The sequence below is a fragment of the Rana temporaria genome, chromosome 2 (assembly GCF_905171775.1).
Source record: "Rana temporaria chromosome 2, aRanTem1.1, whole genome shotgun sequence".
Taxonomy (NCBI): domain Eukaryota; kingdom Metazoa; phylum Chordata; class Amphibia; order Anura; family Ranidae; genus Rana; species Rana temporaria.
Genome location: NC_053490.1, coordinates 444,287,389 through 444,308,442, shown reverse-complemented (window position 1 = coordinate 444,308,442; position 21,054 = coordinate 444,287,389). Strand labels below are relative to the sequence as shown.

The 21,054-nt window shown below is 40.6% G+C and overlaps 1 protein-coding gene across 3 annotated transcripts in view; it reads left to right on the top strand.

Moving 5' to 3' along the window:
- Window positions 1–20,675, top strand: part of CLUH (clustered mitochondria homolog) — a 94,361-nt gene extending 73,686 nt beyond the window's left edge. For all 3 annotated transcript variants that reach the window (XM_040338448.1, XM_040338447.1, XM_040338450.1), the window contains exons 17-26: window positions 1,604–1,688; window positions 5,099–5,252; window positions 6,762–6,901; window positions 8,578–8,658; window positions 8,753–8,878; window positions 9,097–9,218; window positions 11,333–11,426; window positions 13,001–13,135; window positions 14,451–14,524; window positions 18,416–20,675. In XM_040338448.1, the coding sequence (XP_040194382.1) occupies window positions 1,604–1,688; window positions 5,099–5,252; window positions 6,762–6,901; window positions 8,578–8,658; window positions 8,753–8,878; window positions 9,097–9,218; window positions 11,333–11,426; window positions 13,001–13,135; window positions 14,451–14,524; window positions 18,416–18,587 (1,183 nt within the window). In that variant the 3' untranslated portion in view covers window positions 18,588–20,675. The remainder of the gene's footprint in view (window positions 1–1,603; window positions 1,689–5,098; window positions 5,253–6,761; window positions 6,902–8,577; window positions 8,659–8,752; window positions 8,879–9,096; window positions 9,219–11,332; window positions 11,427–13,000; window positions 13,136–14,450; window positions 14,525–18,415) is intronic.
- Window positions 20,676–21,054: the final 379 nt, after the last annotated feature.

Genomic DNA, 21,054 nt, shown 5'->3' with positions numbered 1-21,054 from the left:
AAGCAGCTTCCAGGTTTTATTATCAAAGCTTAATTGAACAAGCTGAAGCTTATTGACTACCATGCACAGCTGTGCCAGATACTGAGTGCCTCAGTTTTAGTAAATCTGCCCGCCCCATGCTGTCATCAGAAGATGATGGCTAATTGGTAAGAGCTGGGTTTCCTGTGAGTATTTATTTTTTAAACGTTTTATTTAGCATAACACAATATACATATTTAACCCTTTCACACCGAGCGAACGCATATATGTGTCCTCGGGTTTCGGGGGTTATACCTGGATGATGCCTGCAGCCGCAGGCATCATCCCGGTACCGTTGTTTAGAGCCGGCGATCGGCTATCCAGACATAACAACCGATGCGGCTAAAAGCTGCTCGGTTGTTATGCGGGAGGGGACATTCCGTCCCCCTCGCCGCTCTGACCGGGCCTCTCCCGTCCCACCGGGAGACCTGATCCGGCGCCTCCATCGTCCAGGCGCACTCTGAAACAAAGCCGTAAATGGCTTTGATTCAGTCTCCGCATTGAAAACACGGAAGCGGCGTCATGACGTCACTTCCGGGTTTCTCGGCTGCAAATGGCGCCGGATTTTAAAAGGTACACAGTATTCAGAATCGCCGTTTTCGACGATCTAAATACTTTGAAGTGTAAAGGAGGGATTGGGGGTCCTTTAGACCCCCGATCCCTCCATAAAGAGTACCTGTCACCACCTATTACTGTCACAAGGGATGTTTACATTCCTTGTGACAGCAATAAAAGTGATCAAAATGTAAAAAAAAAAACACAATTTAATATTATAAAAATAAATAAGAAAAAAATAATAATTTTTAAATCGCCCTCCTCCCCGCGAGCTTGCGCAACAAAGAAAATGCATACGGAAGTCGCGCCCGCATATGAAAACAGCGTTCAAATCACACATGTAAGGTATCGTCAGAGCGAGAGCAATAATTCTAGCACTAGACCTCCTCTGTAACTCTAACATCATCATCTTTCACATTATGCAAAAAAAATTGGGCTAACTTTACTTTTTCATTTTTTTTAAATTCATGAAAGTAAATTTTTCCCAAAAAGTTGCGTTTAAAACACCGCTGCACAAATACTGTGTGACATAAAATATTGCAACAATCGCCATTTTATTCTCTAGATTCTCTGCTAAAAAGATATATATAATGTTTGGGGGTTCTAAGTAATTTTCTAGCCAAAAATACGGATTTTAACTTGTAAACACCAAATGTCATGAATAGGCTTAGGCATGAAAGGGATAAAGACATCCCATAATTCACAGTGATCGGGTCCAGAGGACCTTCCCTATACAGGTGAAAAAAGAAACTCCAGTAAGAATCTGAGGTCCCCACCTATAATCGAATCCAGTGATTCTGCCTTTTTTTTATTTATTTTTTATATTTTATATATATATATATATATATATATATATATATATATATATATATATATATATATATAGTATTCTTCTTCTCTTTTTATTTTTTTTTTTATCTTCTGTGTGAGGTTTATGCAGCCTGCTGGTTTGTTTTAAACTGATACAAACCAACACTTACAAAAAAAAAATGTTTAAACTTGTGTTTAACTATATACTTTCTCTCTTTAGTGAAAATGTGGATCATGCGGTGGAAGTGTACAACCTGCAAAAGATTAGCCTCCTCAGAGAAATCTCTATTAAAGTTGGCATTCAGGTAAATCTTTGACCTTTTTACCACAGTGTGGTCCACTGCCTCTGGTGTAGACATGGAGTAAGGGAAAGGTCTGTTGTCCATAGCCATAGGCTTATTTTGCCTTTGGCATTGGCAAAGTACATACAATGATTTGGAAACAATCCATAAGTATTAATTTTCTTTTTTTAATAAAAGCAATGCTATATGAAAGTGCAGGCGTTGCAGCTATAACCACCAATCAAAAATTGCTGGGTAGGTAAACATTTGTGATTTCTTTGCAGAGCCACAAATAAAAACCATTGCTACCTTTTATTACTAGTTGGTATGATGGATTAGCCTGGCTGCAGCGTTCATAATGGACTGAAGAGGGGGGGGGGGGGGGGGGTGATTGCCTATGTAAAGGAAATCCAATGAGAAGGAAGTAGCAGTAGTCATGGCCAAAGATGACCAGGGAGTGAATTGGGAGCTTTGTGGTGTCATTGATTAGGAAGGTTGAGGCGGCAAGATTCGGACAGTGATTGGATTTGGGGCCGAAGAGTTTAGAGTTGAGAATTACACCTAGAATCTTGGCATGCAGGGATGGGCTGATGGTTGTGTTATTGATCTTGACAGAGATTAGTGGAAGGAGTACTTGGGGGAGGAAATATTATAAGCTTGGTTGTGGAAGTGGTGTGACATCCAGGCTGACATGTCTAGAAGTAAATTATTGATACACGAGGAGACTGAAGGAGTGAGCTGAGGGGTAGAGAGATAAATTTGGGTGTACCTTGGCCGGTGTTATTATTTTACACCTGATTGTTGATACAGATAGGCAGGATAGGCCTAATTTATTTCGACTATAATCCTTTTTGCTCTTGGTAACAGATCTTTGTCACTTCTCTGCACTGCAGCCAAAAATGGCTCTAGTTGCTGGGAATCATGCAGGATCCAGTGAGCTGGCTCCAGTTGCTGTGAATGTAGGCACTTACTGCCATCCCAATTTTAAATTATTTTTATTCCATTTTGAATATAATCTTAAGGCTAGCATTATGGGACTAGAGCTTAATTTAGGCTGGGATTGGGCACTCTATTGGGTAATTTATTTTGTGATAAAATCTACACGGCTCACAAAACCGATCCTATGACTATTTTCTTAGATCTAGCAGCCCAGCCCATAAGTGGTTGTAAATCCCGGGCATAATATGAAAAAAAGCATGTCCCTCTATAGTGTATACTTGTCTCGGTTAAGAGCACCAATGAACTAACCACCCACTGCTGTACAAAAGAGGACATGCAAGAATGCCATGCAGTCACATGAACAAACCATAAAAGCTGTTTTTTTTTTTTGAAAATATAGATTTCTAGAAAAAAATGCATGCTAATATGATGCCTAAAAATGATGGACTTTCTTACTGTGTGTCCTTGATATTGTGCATTAACAAACACTTTAAGCAATTAAACCTTTTTATTTCTTAGTTTTATTTTTTTGAGCTTTGCGACAAATTACAATCTTTAGTAAAGATCTCATAATTATACTTGACTTCCAACTTTTTTTGCCAATACTTCTCTTCTGGCTGCTCTTATTTCTGTTACCCAGATTAAGCTGACAGTGGGCTGTTGGGTGACATCACAAAGCTAGTCCAGGCTCTGGAAGGATCCTGACTTTTTAAGGTCAGAATCCACACCGATACTTGACTGGCAGCTGACTCAAACTCTGAAGTGTGCTGCTGAGAGCCTGAGCAAGCCACTCCCACCCCTTCTTCAGCCCAGCTCTCCAGTAAGGATGAGCTCTGGCGTGTTCGCATAGAACATGTGCAGAGCCCGCCAGGAAGTGTGCACAGCGCCGAGCAATCGGGACAATGTCTCCCTGGCTGTGATTAGCGCAGCGCCGTGCACACTTCTTGGCGGGCTCTGCACGTGTTCTATGCGAACATGCCAGAGCTCATCCTTACAGTGAGTGTTAGAGGAGCAGAGAGTGGTGACTGACAATCGCCGCTCTTTGCTCAGTGAAGACCAAGAACGGCAGCCATGTGATTGCTCCGTTGTCCGTCTTAGCCCCAGTGTGGGACAGCTGCAGCCAATTAGGTGAGTATTAGGGGTTGTGGTTTTTGTATTTGTTGTTTTTTTCCTACACTCCTTTAACTGACTTTGGGATAAAACATTTAGTGAATTAAAAAGCTTTTTGAAAGAAATGAGCATTGTAATAAAATGCAGTATACATTGAGAGACCTTTTTATGAAGCAAATTGGCAACACAATTGCAAGCCAGGCTGTGTTTTCTTCAGCAAAGTCTCTGTGACCGGTTTATAGACTGTCTTTTGCTCTGTATTCATGTATGGAAGACAGATTTCCAATCTAAATAGATGCATAATGAAGTGGTCAGGGTCAGGTTTCGTTCATCCAGAGGTGCTACTTTACTGCAGCCAAAGGAGAAATTCAAGTTAACTTTGGAACAAACCTCTCACAGATGTCTCCCTGTTCTGCTTTGCCTTGAGACAGGATTGATAAATGTCCACAATTCTATTTGAAAGAATTCATCTCTGAATCATAAAGAATTGTAAAGATATACCATATCTTGATATATAATTCCTGAAAATAAACGATCTGGTATACAAGGTATTAACGGGTAAATCAATATCCTAATAATGGAAATTGCTGCTAGAGTTCGAAGTTGCTGCAACGGTGTACTCTCTCTATATCCAACCTTTTTTCAGTCAAGGCACACCATTCTCTATTGTAACATACACATAGACCCCCAACATTAGAGGTGATTTTTTTTCTTACAAAGCAAATACACTTTTGCACTCTAGTACTGACTAGTATTCCGGTGTTTCTCCTCTCCCTAAGTTTCTATCCATCACTCAGCTAATGTAACCCCAGTACTGATGGAGAGGGACAAATAAGGATGCTGTGCAGGCGATCAACACATTTCTTGTCCTCTCTGACATCACTGGTTGTTAGGATGGAACACGAAAGGTTGAAATGGTGCACAATAAAATTTTGTGGCTTTGTGTAACTAAAAGGCAGGCTTGATCCTCCTGCTGGCTTGTATACATTTGTGGGCAAATTGTAGGCATTTTGCCAGGGTACTGCTGAAGAAACATCAAGGCACCCCAAAAAAGGGTCATGGAAAAAGGCTGCTCTATAATAACATGTCTGTATACTTTTTCATATTCCTCTTGTATGGTGATTTTGTAACTAGTAATAATCTTTGAGTCACTAGTTTGTTTGCCATATGACAGGGATATGCAATTAGCGGACCTCCAGCTGTTGCAAAACTACAAGTCCCATCATGCCTCTGGGTGTCATGCTTGTGGCTGTCAGAGTCTTGCTATGCCTCATGGGAATTGTAGTTCTGCAACAGCTGGAGGTCCGCTAATTGCATATCCCTGCCATATGACATCATATATAGAAATAATTGTGTCCTAAATGTGATTTCTCATTCAACTCCAGGTTTTGCTCAAAGAGTATAACTTTGATACCCGACACAAACCAACCTTTACAGAAGAGGACATATTGAATATTTTCCCTGTGGTGAAACATGTCAATCCCAAAGCATCTGATGCTTTTCATTTCTTCCAGAGTGGACAAGCTAAAGTACAACAGGGTGAGTATCAGCCCATCATGGCAGTTACTGTTGTATGTAATTTACAGTATTTAATGGGGTGATGTAAATTCACAAAGTGTGAAGGACCTCTTTACTTATGAAGGATAACATTATTGTACTGTGGCATTATATAGTAGTTCTTTATGAATCCAGTGTGCAGGTTATCTATACTGCTTATACGTTGGGGTGCTGCTGCCTTTCTTACTTCCTACATGTAGAATTTATTTTGTCAGGATTCAGCAGTGGAATTATGCGCAGTGCAGACTGATTGAAGGCGGTAGACCCGCTATGTTTCTCATATAATTAATGGCATCTCTAGAAATACTGACAGCCTTTTTTTTTTTTTTTTTTATTTCAATATATTTTTATTGGATTATTCAAAATTTTACAATAGTAGCAAATAAAATAACAATGTTTTACAGTATACAAGAGGTGAAATAGCATACATCTTCGATTGCACATATACAATGCTAATTAGGAAGTTGAGTATATACAATACTGTTTAAATAAGGTAGAGAATTCCTAGTGATACTAAATGTTGAAACAAAAATCTAATTTCAATCGTAGAAGGGAGGATTGAACACTCCCGAACACCCCCGAGGGGACTCACAGTGCCCGAGAGGCAATCCTTCCATAAGAAATGTTAACTAAACAAAACGAGTAAATAATAGTATTAAATGAAGCAAATCATGTCAGGGTATCGTAACAGAGATTCCAAGTAGCCCAATGGATCGTATATTTATGAAGTAAGCCTAAGGATGATGCCAGTATTTTTTCATAGGAGTTATGAAGGTTGGTAAGGTCAACAGCATCATCGGGAGATGGCGGATTAGAATCTTTCCATTTCCTAGTAATAGATAGTCTAGCCGCTAAGAGGAAGTGAGTTACAATTCTTTGTAGATTAGCTGGGAATTTTTCTATTCCCAGGGATGAAATACTGACAGCCTTATGATGATGCTGGTTATAAAGTGAAACCTCACCCCAAAGGGGAAGTTCTGCTTGTTTGCCTCCTACCCCCTCTTTACCATTTACCATTTGCCACTTGGCTTTTTCTTTGGGGGGAGGAGAATGAGTGCCTGGATTTGACAGGTACCCACTTCTGCCGGACTGCTGTGGCGATCTGAGTGAAAGTTCAACCCCCCCCCCCTTCGCCCGCAGCCACATGGCTCCACAGCTGGTTTACCTTGGTTAAGATGCTGGCGCTAGGGACCCGAAGCCCAGGGGAGGAGTATTTGTATTAAGTCAGCAATATTTGTACGCGTTGACTTAAAATTTTTAGGGGGTAGTCTGAAGCTCCTCTTTAACATGGGAAGAATCTGTAGATTTGAATATGATCATAGAAGAGGAACACTACAAAAATCAAATCAGAAGTGACTTCCACGTATTGTTTCTGTAATGGATGTACATTGTGGGGTTATAATCATTTTGTATTGTGTGGTTCCCGTTTTTGTTTTCCCCCTAGTATTGCTGTTTTATTTCTTATTTGTGTATTCATTTCGTGATTTGTAGGTTTCCTAAAGGAAGGGTGCGAATTAATAAATGAAGCCTTAAATTTGTTTAACAACGTGTATGGTGCCATGCACGTGGAGATCTGTGCCTGCCTACGACTGCTCGCCCGACTCAACTATATCATGGGCGACTATACCGAGGTAAACGATTATTCCTTATTTATCATTCTATAGTACTTGTACAATACAGTTGAACCTCGGATTACGAGCATAATCCATTCCAGGAGTATGCTCGTAATCCAAAGTACTTGCATATCAAAGCGAGTTTTCCCATTGAAGTCAATGGAAATGAAAATAATTTGTTCCGCATTGACTTCAATGGGTTGCAATACCGAATGCGGCCAGAGGTGGGGGGGCGCCAGAATGCAGAAAAGGCCAGAGGACACTTTGGCTCGTTTTCTGTGCCCCCGTACCTCAGACCAAATGAGGTACTGCAGGCCAATGTTCGGCTTTTCTCAGCTCTTGCGCCCCCATACCTCAGGCCAAATGAGGTACTGCAGGCCTATTTTGGGTTCTGCTCAGCTTCTGCGCCCCCGTACCTCAGGCCAAATGAGGTACCGCAGGCTTATTTAGCTTGAAGTCTGCTTGTCTTGCGAGTCAACACTCGCAAACAGAGTCAGAATTAAGAAAAAAAAAAAATTGCTCGCAAATCAAAACGCTCTCAAACCAAGTTACTCCTAAACCGTGGTTCCACTGTACTAGCTGCTGGTTAGATTAGGAAGATAAAGTGTGCTTTAATTCTCCCTAAATGTTTAAGCTAGGAGACACAGAATCTGATGTAATTATGGCAACATTTTAAAAGACCTTACATGCCAGTAGATGGGTATGTTTCTCCTTGTGAACATACAGAAAGCTGCATGGCGAGCAGACTCCCTTTTGTGTAGCTGCCTGTTTGTGTTTCTGGGCTATAAAGTGGGATGAGGAAATTGGACTCTGTGGGCCTCAAGTCACTCTTGTGAGTTCAGTACTCGCGCAACTTTGAAGTCGCAGTAGTGTGAAAGGGGCCTAAACCAGGAAGCAGCCTGTGATTTCAGACTAGCAAAAGTGTGTATGGTGAGCATGGATGACATAAAACCTATAACTCTTTCAACTGTGTATTTATCCATTTTCATGGGTTCCAGATTTATTATCTATAAAAGTAGTTCTGTAAAAGAAAATGGTATCCAAGTGCAATCACTTGCTACAGGGACCTGACTTTCTGCTTGACTGTATGGAGTGGAAAAAAGGCAACATTTTTTTCAAACTTTTTCCAATGTATCACAAAAATATATCTCAAAATATTCACTGGAATAATGAGCACTTCTACTGACTCGGTTATATAGGAAACATATACGTGGACCCCTTTCACACTAAGCTGCTCATAGCGTTGGCGGTATAACTGTGCTATTTTTTCCTGGGGAAGCTATGGGCGATTTGCAGCGCATTTCGGCTGCTAGTGGGGCAGTTTTAACCCCGGCTATCGGCCAATAAAGGGTTAAAACCGCCCGCAATGCGTGGCTGCAGCACATTGCCAGCGGTATAGCCGCGCTGTCCCATTGATTTCAATGGGCAGGAGCGGTAAACACACACTCGGGCTTTCACACTGGAATGAATGGTGCAGCTGTTTAAGGGCGTTTTACAGGCGCTATTTTTAGCGCTATAGCACCTGCAAAATGCTCCAGTGTGAAAGGGGTCTTATTCTTACTGATGCACAAAACACTTGCCTTGCGACTCCAGAATCTACTGCTAAAAATGCAAAACATTTATTTTGCAATATATGAAATTTGTTTTTTCAGCATATGATTGTGTAAATGTTACTTTGTGCATTGTCTTTAAAGGCCTTAAGCAACCAACAGAAAGCTGTTCTAATGAGTGAGAGAATACTGAGTATTGAACATCCCAGCACCATTCAGGAATACGTAAGTGTAACATGCAACCAGCCTTCTTTTTCGTAACTGGCCACCATCTGATATTTTGTTGTGTTGGCTGACATTCATATGTGTTTTGTTGTAGATGCATCTAGCGCTGTACTGTTTCGCAAATAACCAGCTCTCCACTGCGTTAAATCTGCTGTACAGGGCTCGTTACCTCATGCTACTTGTATTTGGAGAAGGGCATCCAGAAATGGCTCTTTTAGATGTAAGTATAGCATTCCATAAACGGGGGGTATATTTGCGATCATGTGGTATTGGTGTATCTGTCATTCCACTTCACTCTAAAATGCGTTTTGTTTCCTGTACTGGAACGATGTGATGTAATGGCACATAGGTGGCACACGATTTAAATTGTCTCCAAATCATGTTTGTGGAAATAACTACTGTGCAATCTCGTCATATTTTTGTTCCGTGTCTCTGCAGAGTAACATTGGCTTGGTGCTACATGGAGTAATGGAGTATGACCTAGCCCTGCGATTCCTGGAGAACGCTCTTACAATCAACTCCAAGTATCATGGAGCCAAGTCATTGAAGGTGGCACTCAGGTGATTAATCGGTTGAATTTCTCTCACAAATATGAGCAAACTGGTGTTGAAAAATACTCCTTATCTTGAAGTGGTATTAAAACCAAAAATTTAAACTATCGCCGCTTACCAATCATTGCTAGTTTTTTTTTTTTTTTTTTTTTTTTAAGGCTTTTTTTTCTCCTCTGTTTTTACCTGGTGATCTGGCCATTAACACACTTTCTGTATTAGAGGAGCACAGGGGGGCCCCATTGGACCACATCATTGTTGATCGGGGGGAACCAGTACCCCCCCCCCCCCCCCCCCGCCTCTGGCCACATGCCATGTTGCATGCCATTGAAGTCAATGCGGAACAAATTATTTTTGTTTCTACTGACTTCAATGGGGAAACTCTCTTTGAAATGCGAGTATTTTGGATTACGAGCATTCTCCTGGAACGGATTATGCTCGTAATCCAAGGTCCCACTGTACTGGCCAGATCTTATTATCTGAGTGTGCACCATTCTTAATAAATGTGGATTTCTTTATACTACTCCATGAGGTTGCCCTTTTTGTAATTTACATGCTTTTGGGGATTGATTTATTTTGGTTTGTGAAGAGGAATGTGTCCTTAACTTTTGAGAGTGCCCAGTGTGTAGCATGAGAGTGGACCAAGCCAGGTGGATGTGGTGGATTTAAAGAGGTTTCCTATAAAGTGCAGTTTGACAACTCTGGCATGAGGGTCAACACCTGTTGGTAAGAGGCTTTATGCGCTTGCTGCTGGCGGGAGGTGCTGATTCACATCACAGTACGTCTTCTGGGCATGTCTAAGGTGTTTATGGACACTCCCCTTTGGACTGTATATTGGTCTTTTATATTTTGTGATACTGTTATATTTGAAGCGCTGCACTTTTCTCTGTATGTATATATCTATGTAGGGGTGTGTGTGTGTTTATATATTATGAATGCACCGATATATCGGTGGCCGATACATTTCGGCCGAAAATAGCAATTTGGGGTACGTGCCGAAACAAATTTTAAATTGCCGATAATGACCGCCCTCCATGGGCAGTACCATTGCGTATAGGAGGGGGCGCAGTTCATATACACATGCGGCCGCCAGACGAGTACAGAGCGCGGGAAGTGGCACTGTACAAATTGTGTGCCGAGTGCGCTCCACCGGAGTCACCTCCTAGCTCCATTTCCTCCTTTTTTTTTTTTTTTACTCCCCCCCCCCCCCATGGGGGAGTCTCTTGGTGCAGTCCAGCGGCGTGAGCCGCGTGACGTCACTGCCGGAGGCGAGGGAGGACTCGGAGCGCTTGGCAGGGGGGGGAGCTGTGTCGGAGCTGCCTGTGACACAGACTAGTCACTCTGCCTGTCTAGGAGGAACCTAGCAGTGTGCTGCTAAAAAAGTAAGCGGAACAACAGAACCTGTTAGAAGTTAGAACTTGGATAGAACAAACAAAATGGCTGCATTTGGGGGGGGATGGTTAATACTGACTGAGGTGACCAGCACTTAAAAATTGTATCTGCCATTTCTTCACAGTGGCACAGTGAGGCTGCAATTGGTTTTTTTTTTTTGGTAGTCAGAGAAGGCAAGCATGGCTCAATAACACAGTTTTTTTTTTTTTTTTTTAAACGTTTGTGTGTTATTGAGCCATGCTTGCCTTCTCTGACTACCAAAAAAAACATCAATTGCAGCCTCACTGTGACCATCAAACGCAGCTGCTGTTTATTACTGGATTTGTTGTTCCTGTTTTGCAACAATAAGTTTTATTTATTAATATATACTATTTGTGTCCAATTTTCGAAATAAAAGTTTGGTTTTTATTATATTGACTTGAAGCTTTTCAATTCTGGTTATTTTAAATCAATGAAGATAATTAAAATGTCTCATGTAATACATACAATTAATAAAAAAAAATTGAAATGGGGGGGGGGGGGGGGAAAAAAAGTAATTTTCGGTTTCGGATTAATTTTTTTATTTATTTTGGTTTCGTTTCGGTCCTGAAATTTCCATTTCGGTGCACCCCTAATATATATATATATATATGTGTGTGTGTGTGTGTGTGTGTGTGTGTATATGTGTGCAGTTAATTGCACATCTCCATTGTATCTTAACATTTAAAATATGTTTTCTGTATTATCTTTTGCAGTCAACATCTTGTAGCACGTGTGTATGAAACTAAAGGGGAGTTCCGTTCTGCCTTACAACACGAGAAGGAAGGATACACAATATACAAAAACCAGGTCAGTAATTGTAAATTACACTATTTTCATCATGGTGAACTGTTTAATGGACAGCTATGTAGACCAAATAATAAGCTGGCATCATGCAGATATAGGTTCTTTTCTAACAGTAACAAAGTACCTACTGGTCCCTAATGACAATTTGCACCTTTTTGCCTGTGCAGTGTTTTCTTGTACAAAGGGTTTTATTGAAAAGTTACAGTTCAATACAAAACGATTGTGGAGTAGGAAACGTAGGTGTAAAAAATGTGTGTGTGTGTATGTATATATATATATATATATATATATATATATATATATATATATATATATATATATATATATATATATATATATATATATATATATATATATATATATATATCTCTAACTAGTAGAAACAGAATGATCATTTCAAAGCACAATTAGAAAAAAACCCTTGGAAATCCAAGGGTGGTCAGGTGAGGTCAGCAGGAGATTGACATCCGATCAAAAAACAGGTAAGTGAAAATCATGGTAGGCTAGATTAACATGCCAATGATCTCGCAGGACCACGAGTACAACAAATGAAAACATGAAAAATCAAACCGTGTCATTCAAAATAATAAATGAAAAAAATATATATCACAAAAAATGTATAAAATGAAGTATTATCTGTCGGTAGCTGAAGAAAAATGTTTCCCTACAGAGCAGCAGAGCATATTTCCATTGCCAACAGGACTAAGCCAGTGGGCCAGAAAAAAAATGTAAAGGAAGAGAAGATGGGGGGGGGGGAGGAGAAAAAGAAACTACAATGAGAGATAGTAAGGGGGGAAAAGGAAGGAAAAATAAAAGAGAAGGAAAAAAAAGGGGGGAGGGGAAAAGGAGTCCATGGGGTGGGGGAAGCAGAGACATACTAAAGGGAGAGAAGTAGTGGGTCAAATCGTGAAGAGTGGTCATGAGCCTCCCAAGGCTGCCAGATTCTGAGGAATTTATCGTGATTATCTGATAACCCGGCCGTCAGTTTCTCATTTATCATGATGTCGTTCACGCAGTTTGTAACGCCCTCGAAACTGAGGCCGTTAAAAATATGCGATGCCAATTGGCATTCCGGACGGAGGAGTTCCGTGATCGGTTTCCAAAGAAGCCTGTGCAGTGTTTTTAGCCTCCAGTGTCTCTGATCTTCTACTTAATGTGAGCAAGCTGTTTCTCTGGGCCAGCATGTGTCAGGCCTAGTTGATTTGTCGTGTAACGTTGAGGACCTAGGGCCTTGTCATAGGATCAATGGTTTTGAGGGCTGTAGATACTGTCAGCAGTCATTGTAGTGCAAAATTGGCATTGCACAAGACAGCAGGTACTTTGTTCCTGTTTACAAGGCAACCCACTTCTGACATTTCTTACTTTTTTAAAGCCAATCTAGCGGCGTTCTCCTTTTTCCCCATGTGGTGGTATGATTCCTGTTTACATATGATCTTGGCAGCTGTTTTCCTCGAGACCATATTTATGTTCATACTCTAAAAACGCGAGCTCAGAATTGCTGACTCTCTTTACATTCGTTTGCTTGTGCTGTTTTTAAAGTGCATCATCTCAAAGTTTAATTTTTTTTCTCCATCCAGCTGGGAGAGCAGCATGAGAAGACCAAAGAAAGCTCAGAGTACTTGAAGTACCTGACCCAGCAGGCTGTAGCTTTACAACGGACAATGAATGAGATTTACAAGAATGGATCCAGTGCCAACATAATGCCTCTCAAGGTGTGTGACCCATGTCTCCTGTGGATTTTGTAAGAAAGGCTCTCTGATTGTAGAAAACAATTAAATGTTTCAGTCTTGAAGATTGCTTTGTCTACAAATTCATAGAGATTTAACTGCCATATTTAAAACTTCTTTGGTTATGTGAGATCTTTTTTGTAATTTTAGTCATGTTATTTGTCAAATGACTTGAAAAATATTAATACTTTATTGGCTCTTTTTCTCAAATAATGCATATAGGTTTATTTTAGTAAAATTATTTGTGTTATTTAAAGTGCTGAAACCTCTAGCAACCAGGTTGGTTTACTTTAATAATTTCCACATAAAGGCGATTGGTGTAAAATTTGGTTTTGTACAGTCTCATCTGGGGACCTCGGCAAAGCCAGTTTTGGGGATTTAAAATGGACCTGCTAGGTTGTAAAAAATGCACACGTTTCTGTTTTGTGCTAAACAAGAAAAATAATAATGTTCTGTCCTACACTACCAATGGTTGATTGTAGGGGCATCTCCAAGTATGCTTTGCTTAATCTCCTCCATTATGCAGATGATATCACTCTTAGTCATTAATTTTGGTTGCTAGGAGTTACTGCACTTTTGTTTGCCATGTTAACATGAACCTAACCTGGCTACCGGAAGAGCTGGCACTTTTTAGCATCTGCATGTTGCTGTGTTCAGTTCTCAAATTACTCCCAGTGTCCCTCTGGACACATTTGGATGCCCTTCTACTGCCTTGCTTCCAACATGAGGTCTGAGCAAGTGGAATTCTCCTCAGTTTCTGGGCAGCAGGAAAGGAATTCCTGAGTGAATGTGCCCTGCCCCACTCCACCACAAATAAGAAATTTCATTTTGAGTAGATTTGTTCTTTAAGTCCAAATAGGTCTCCATGATTTTGACAACACTAACCCAATATTGTGACTTTACAGTTCTGTATTTAAATGCATTTTTCTCCTAAGTGACGTGTGTTCATCATTCAGCATATACATGGAGGGAGAGTGGTTTATGCCCCTTCCTGCATCCCAAATCAGATGCCTTTTTCACCAGATGTTTGGGACATTTATTAAAGGAAATCTGTTGGACACACATTGCTGACCCTCCTGCTTTATGTTTGAGTTACTGGCCAGAGACAAGTATGGTAATTTTGAGTTTGACTTTTCTGATCTCTACGCTTTTTTTAGTTTAGTCAAAGTATTTAAACCAGAGGGTCAGCATAAAAATGGTCACCAGTGGCAGGTTGCATGTTTTTGTCATAAATTTACTTAAAATGTGATAGTTTTATGAGGAATGTAGCTGTGATTCTTACTGTGTTTCCCACTTTTAGTTCACAGCTCCCAGCATGGCCACTGTCCTGGATCAGCTCAATATCATTAATGGAATCCTCTTCATTCCCCTCAGGTGACTAACCATCTCATTACACCATTTAAGTGATTTCATACGTAGCGCTCAGAGGTAATGTGAGGTGGCAGTCATAAATGGACTGAAGGAGGGATAGATATGCAGGGCAAAGATAATTTCTCCAGATGTTCAAAGGGGAACACACCTGACATATAAACCACTGCCCTAGGAGGATAGGGACTCTAGGAAAACCACAAAGACATCGATTTCCTCAGTGTGGGCTTATAATGTATCTATTTAATTATTGTTTTGATGGGGAATAGGGAAAGGTTTAACCTGTTGGCTTATCTCTGCCATCTATGTTCCATTGGGAAATATTTCCATTTACCAACTGTCCTGTAGAGCCGTGGCCAAACGTTTTCAAAATTATAAAAATATTAATTTGCACAAAGTCTGTTGCTTCAGTGTTTTTAGATCTGACAAAAATATGTTTCTATGGTATACTGAATAATTACAAGCATTTAGCGTTCCCTGTGCCACAATTCTCAGATACCTTTTTTTTGGGCTTAGATGCACTTAAAGGGATTGTAAAATCAGACTTTTTTTTTTTTAAATCTTTTAACCACTTCACGCGAAAAGACCTACCTGTTTGTCGTTTGAAGAAGCGGCTAATAAAAATCGCAATAAGCGTTTATAGGGGCTAGATTTATGGCATTTTTTTTTTATTAGTAATGGCGATGATCTGCGATTTTTATCGGAGCTGCGATATTATGGCGAACACATGGGACACTTGTGGGATTGGCATTTATACAGCGATTAGTGCTATAAAAATGCACTGATTACTGTGTAAATGTTACTGGCAGGGAAGGGGTTAACACTAGGGGGTGATCAAGGGGTTAATTGTGTTCCCTATTGTGTGTTCTAACTGTAGGGGGATGGGACTCTCCCAGCTTATAGGAACTCACGATCTGCATCTCCTCTCAGAACAGGGATATGTGTGTTTTATATACATGCACGCATGCACACACACACTTCCTTGTTCTGCCTCTCGTGCCTGCAATCGCTCGTGGCCCACGGCAGCGGGCGCGCACTCGCTATCCCGCTTTAACAAGCTGATGTACAGCTACGACGGTTTGCGGGATCGTGCCGACCTGCTGCAGTATAATGATGGTGGCAGGTCTGCAAGTGGTTAATTAGAATAAGACCCAATGACTTTTTCTTGTATCTGGTGGGCTTGCCTGGCAGTGCTGTGTGTAAATGATTACATATTACTTTGGGTTCCATTGTATTTTGTGTATAAATCTACATTTTATACACACACACACACACGTGAGTACATCCCTCACATTTTTGTAAATGTGTTATATCTTTTGATGTGACAACACTGGAGAAATTACACTTTTTTATACAATGTAAAGTAATGAGTGTACAGCTTGTATAACAGTATGTAAACTTTGCTGGCAAAAAAAATGAGTACACCCCTAAGTGAAAATTTACAAATTGGACCCAATTTGCCATTTTCCCTCCTTGTGTCATGTGACTCGTGTTACAAGGTCTCGGATGTGAATGGGGAGCAGGTGTTAAATTTGGTGTTATCGCTCTCACCCTCTCATACTGGTCATTGGAAGTTCAACATGGTGCCTCATGGCAAAGAACTCTGAGGATCTAAAATAAAGAATTGCTACTCTACATCTAAATGCGGGAGGGCCGACCATTTTGCCTGACATTCTTTAAACCATTAAAATTCGGTGTGTTATTTGGCGAGATAGAGATATATATATATATATATATATATATATATATATATATATATATATATATATATATATATATATATATATAGTATTTATAAGCTTATAACACACACCTTCACTTTAAGATGGAAGTTTCAGGGAAAAATGTTGTATTTTAAATAAAAACCTGTGCAGCAAAATAAGAAATTAATGCAAGTGCCCATCTGCAGCCTCGCCTTTGCCATGAATGCAGCCTTACCATTGCAATGAATGCAGCCTGATCCATGCCTGTCTGCAGCCTCGGAGGAGACAGGGAGGTGGGTGGGACGAGCACTGACAAATTACATACAGGAGAATTTCCTGTTTACTTGGCAGCCTCTTTAATACAAAGTCCCACCTCCTATGATGGACAGAACAGTCGTCCAATGCCAGCCCAGGAGAAAGGACTTTCTATTAGACGCTACATCTGGTAGCACTTGTCCTGTCCCCTCCCAGGCAGTGCTGATAAATACAGTATATATATATTTTGTGGCACTATCTATCCAAATTACCATGGGGGCCATATTAAACCGTAACGTGGGCCTTAATTGGCCCGCGGGCCAGACTTTGGATATGCCTGGCCTAGATATAGGAAGACTGCAAAGACCATGAAACTGAGCTGCAGCGCCGTGGCCAAAACCATACAGCGGTTTAACAGGACAAGTTCCACTCAAAACAGACCTCGCCATGATCGACCAAAAAAGTTGCGTGCACGTGCTCTGCGCCATATCCAGATGTTGTCTTTGGGAAATGAGCGTATAAGTCTTGCCAGCATTGCTGCAGAGGTTGAAGGAGTGGGGGGTCAGCCTGCTGGTGCTCTGACCATATGCCACACACTGCATCAAATTGGTCTGCATGGCTGTCGCCCCAGAAGGAAGCATCTCCTAAAGATGATGCACAAGAAAGCCTGAAAACAGTTTGCTTAAGACAAGAAGACTAAGGACATGGATTACTGTAACCATATCCTGTGGTCTGATGAGACCAAGATAAACTTATTTGGTTCAGATGGTGTCAAGCATGTGTGGCGGCAACCAGGTGAGGAGTACAAAGGCAAATGTGTCTTGCCTACAGTCAGGCACGGTGGTGGGAGTGTCATTGTCTGGGACTGCATGAGTGCTGCCGGCACTGGGGAGCTACAGTTCATTGAAGGGAACAGTGAATGCCAACATGTACTGTGACATACTGAAGCAGAGCATGATCCCCTCCCTTCAGAGACTGGGCCGCAGGGCAGTATTCCAACATAACCCCAAACACCCCTCCAAGATGACCACTGCCTTGCTAAAGAAGCTGAGGGTAAAGGTGATGGACTGGCCAAGCATGTCTTCAGACCTAAACCCTATTAAGCATCTGTGGGGCATCCTCAAACGGAAGGTGGAGAAGCGCAAGGTCTCTAACATCCACCAGCTCCATGATGTCACCAGTGGCAACCTGTGAAGCTCTGGTGATGCCCAAGATGGTTAAGGCAGTGCTGGAAAACAATGGTGGCCACACAGAAAATGACTCTTTGGGCCCAATTTGGACTTGGGGGTGTACTCACTTTTGTTGCCAGCGGTTTAGACATGAATGGCTGTATGTTGACTAATTTTGAGGGGACAGCAAACTTACACTGTTAGACAAGCTCACTACTTTACATTGTAGCAAAGTGTAATTTCTTCAGTGTTCTCACATATAAAGATATAATAAAATATTAACAAAAATGTGAAGGGTGTATCATTTTTTGTGTGTGTATGTGTGTATATATATATATATATATATATATATATATATATAAAAATGATACACCCTTCACATTTTTGTTGCGTGTGATATATATATATTTGCCAAAATAGACCTTTTATCACTTTATAGTGGTGCTCTGACACATTCAAATTTTTTGTCTATTTTTGTCTTGGTGGAAATGTATTCTCTGCCCTCCCACCATACAGCGTTCTGTGCAGACAAGGGTGAATAATAGCCACACCTCTCGCCATGCAAGTCTTCACAAAGACGTGTATGGTCAAATTCTGGTTTCTATTGGGCTGCACACTGCATGACTACTGTAACAGAAAAGTGGGGGGGAGGGGAGTTATAAAATGAGGGTCTATTAATACAATGTCTATCTGAATATTTAATTTTATAACTTCAGTTGCGCTTTAACTGAAATTGTTTTTCTTTTCTGACTTTCTTATTGTCATTCTAGTCAAAAGGACTTGGAAAATTTAAAAGCCGAGGTCCAGCGACGTCAGCAGTTACAAGAAGCCAGCAAAGGAGACGATAATCAGGAAGCTGACAATAAAGAAACAGAAGTAACAGAAGCAAGCAAAGCTAGCACTGATACAGATGAGACTGTCCAGACACAAAGCTCTGCCTAGCCCTATTTCCTGTTCTTCTCTCTAACACACTTTGTAGAAGGATAACCCCTTGGGGGGTGGGGGAGGTTGTCACCAAGGCATGTAGATGTAATAAGGAAAACAAATACAAAAGGGCATCTTTGCAACGTTCTTGCACAGATACACATGCTGAGAATTCACAAAGCAAGTACTAATCTGTGAACTATCAGTGTAAAGGCTCTAGTAGGCTTCGGTCTGCTGCAACAAGGCCCTTCCGTCCCTAAGCAGCTGCGCTCATGGGAGATTTGGGGCTCCTGCCAGCCCAGGCTGGGACTTCAAGGTCTGTATGTCGGTGTGTGTTTGGGAAAATCCATTTCTGCATTTTGTGGTTTGACTTTAAAGGTATGGCTTTGTTTAAAGGTGACTGAACATTTCTCAGGTCGTTTCATGGATGGGGACAAGAACCCTTGTAAGGTATTAGAAGCCAGACTCCTAAATTCTGGGCCATGGTGCTGTGTTCTGAGCCAAATCATGCAGCTCACAATCCCAGACCTAAGCCATAAAAAGAAGCCCCTAAACCACGATTCCACATTTAAGTGAAAACTAACATGGATATTGTATTTTTCCTGAGACAATTGTTATGATTTAGGGGATGACCTGGTCATTTTTGTTTTTCAGCATTTCTTTTTTTTTTATTGAAGACTTTCAAGTTTTATATATCTGTTAAAGTGTTCCTCTTTATTTTTAATGGTGATACTGTGATACATTATCACGTAGGACTGCATCATGTCAGTGTTTTCTTTTTTCAAAGGCTTTCCAGATTATCTGTCCAGATCCAAAGATACTAAACAACCTACATGTGTTCTTTTGTCACCTGCAAACTTGTACCTGAATGTAAAAAAGCAGATCATGATTACTATGCTGTATTTTGGGGAGGAATACAACGCTTGCAGCAATGATAATAAGTTTGTCCTACAAAAGATTCTATTCTTTGTGAAAGACGAGGCTGACTATGGGCAAGTGACCTTAGACGGTGCTTCCTACATATCACCATGCTTTCTTTATTGGATACATGTTCCTCTCACCGTACAGCCTTCCTGCAGTGCTAAAGAATCTATGGACCATTGTCATTTAATTTTAAGACGCCCCAATCAGACTATTTCAGTAGGATGTACGTTTCCTCTTCATTATAAACGTATGCTTTTATTAGGGCTCTAAAGTTGGTCATCTGTGTGTCATTAAAGCGGCATTTGATTGTAGCACCCATCTTCACACTTCACTTTATCAAATCTCAGATTTCTATTTCCTCTTTTTCTTTTTGCACTAATGTAAGAATTTAGTGTTCTCTCGCTCCGTCCCATGAGGAAAAAAAAGTAATATCTTATTGGGTAGGTAATTATTTTCTTGACCTTTTTCTAGCCTTCCGTGAATTTGCATAGTGAAAGGATTGCGTGTTACAGCAAATTGCAGTTATTTTATTAGGGATCAGGTCCAGTAATGGTTCCTGTAGAATGGAAGTGATCTATATGTTGGCGCTATAGTAAGACCAAGATGACATTTGAACCTTTCTGCCAGAGTTTGGCAGGGGATAAAGCTTGCCAATCTGTGAAATTGATATTAATCCTGATCTAACCAGGATTTTAGTTTTTCCTTTTAACCTAAAGGTGTTAAAACGATCATGTTTTATTTTTTTAGGTTATGTTTTTTTTTCTCCCATGTGTTTTCCAGCCAATCATTAGATTGTTATATGTTCTTTTTATTTTTTAATTATATTATTGATTTTTTTTTTTTTGGGCCTGCACTGCAAGAGAGTTTAAATCTAATTCAGTTGTGGCTAACCTGTATTAGGGATCAGAACTTCTCACCGCTAGGCTGCCATTACATGCTTTCTGTCACCGGTGGATCACTGCAGAGCTTAGTGGGAGCTGCCCAACAACTACTGCTGTCCTCTGATCCTCATCTGTCATCGTTGAAATGCTGCTCAATACTGCTTCATGGTAATTCTTTGGGGCAAAATAACTTGTACTTTACCAAACCATGATACATAAAAGTACCGTTGTCATTTGTTCTAAACATCTTGCTCCTAAAATTTGAGAATTTTAGCATTTAATAAATTAATGACGATGCATTTATTTGCTGTGTTTTTATTTCAGTAAAGTTGCATGACGATTGAAGGTTTAGATTCTGTTCTATTGCTCTCATTTGGGGAAATATTTTCTCCCTGTAAATCGTGATTTAAATCGCTAGTAAAAAGGCTTGATTTATATCATTTTTAAAGAACAACTGTCATCTCTGACCCGCTGTTGACTCTCTGACAGTCCCATTCATTTTAATGGAACGGCTGGTGATGTGGCAGTGACACAACAAGGTGACGGATGTGGCGGCAGCTTGTGAGTGGATGCCGCTAACAGGCGCTGCCATGATGGATCTGAAATGACAGGTGCTCTTTAAATGTAAGGACTTATTCTTGCTGGTAGTTAGAATCTTTAACATTTGCAAACAAAATTAA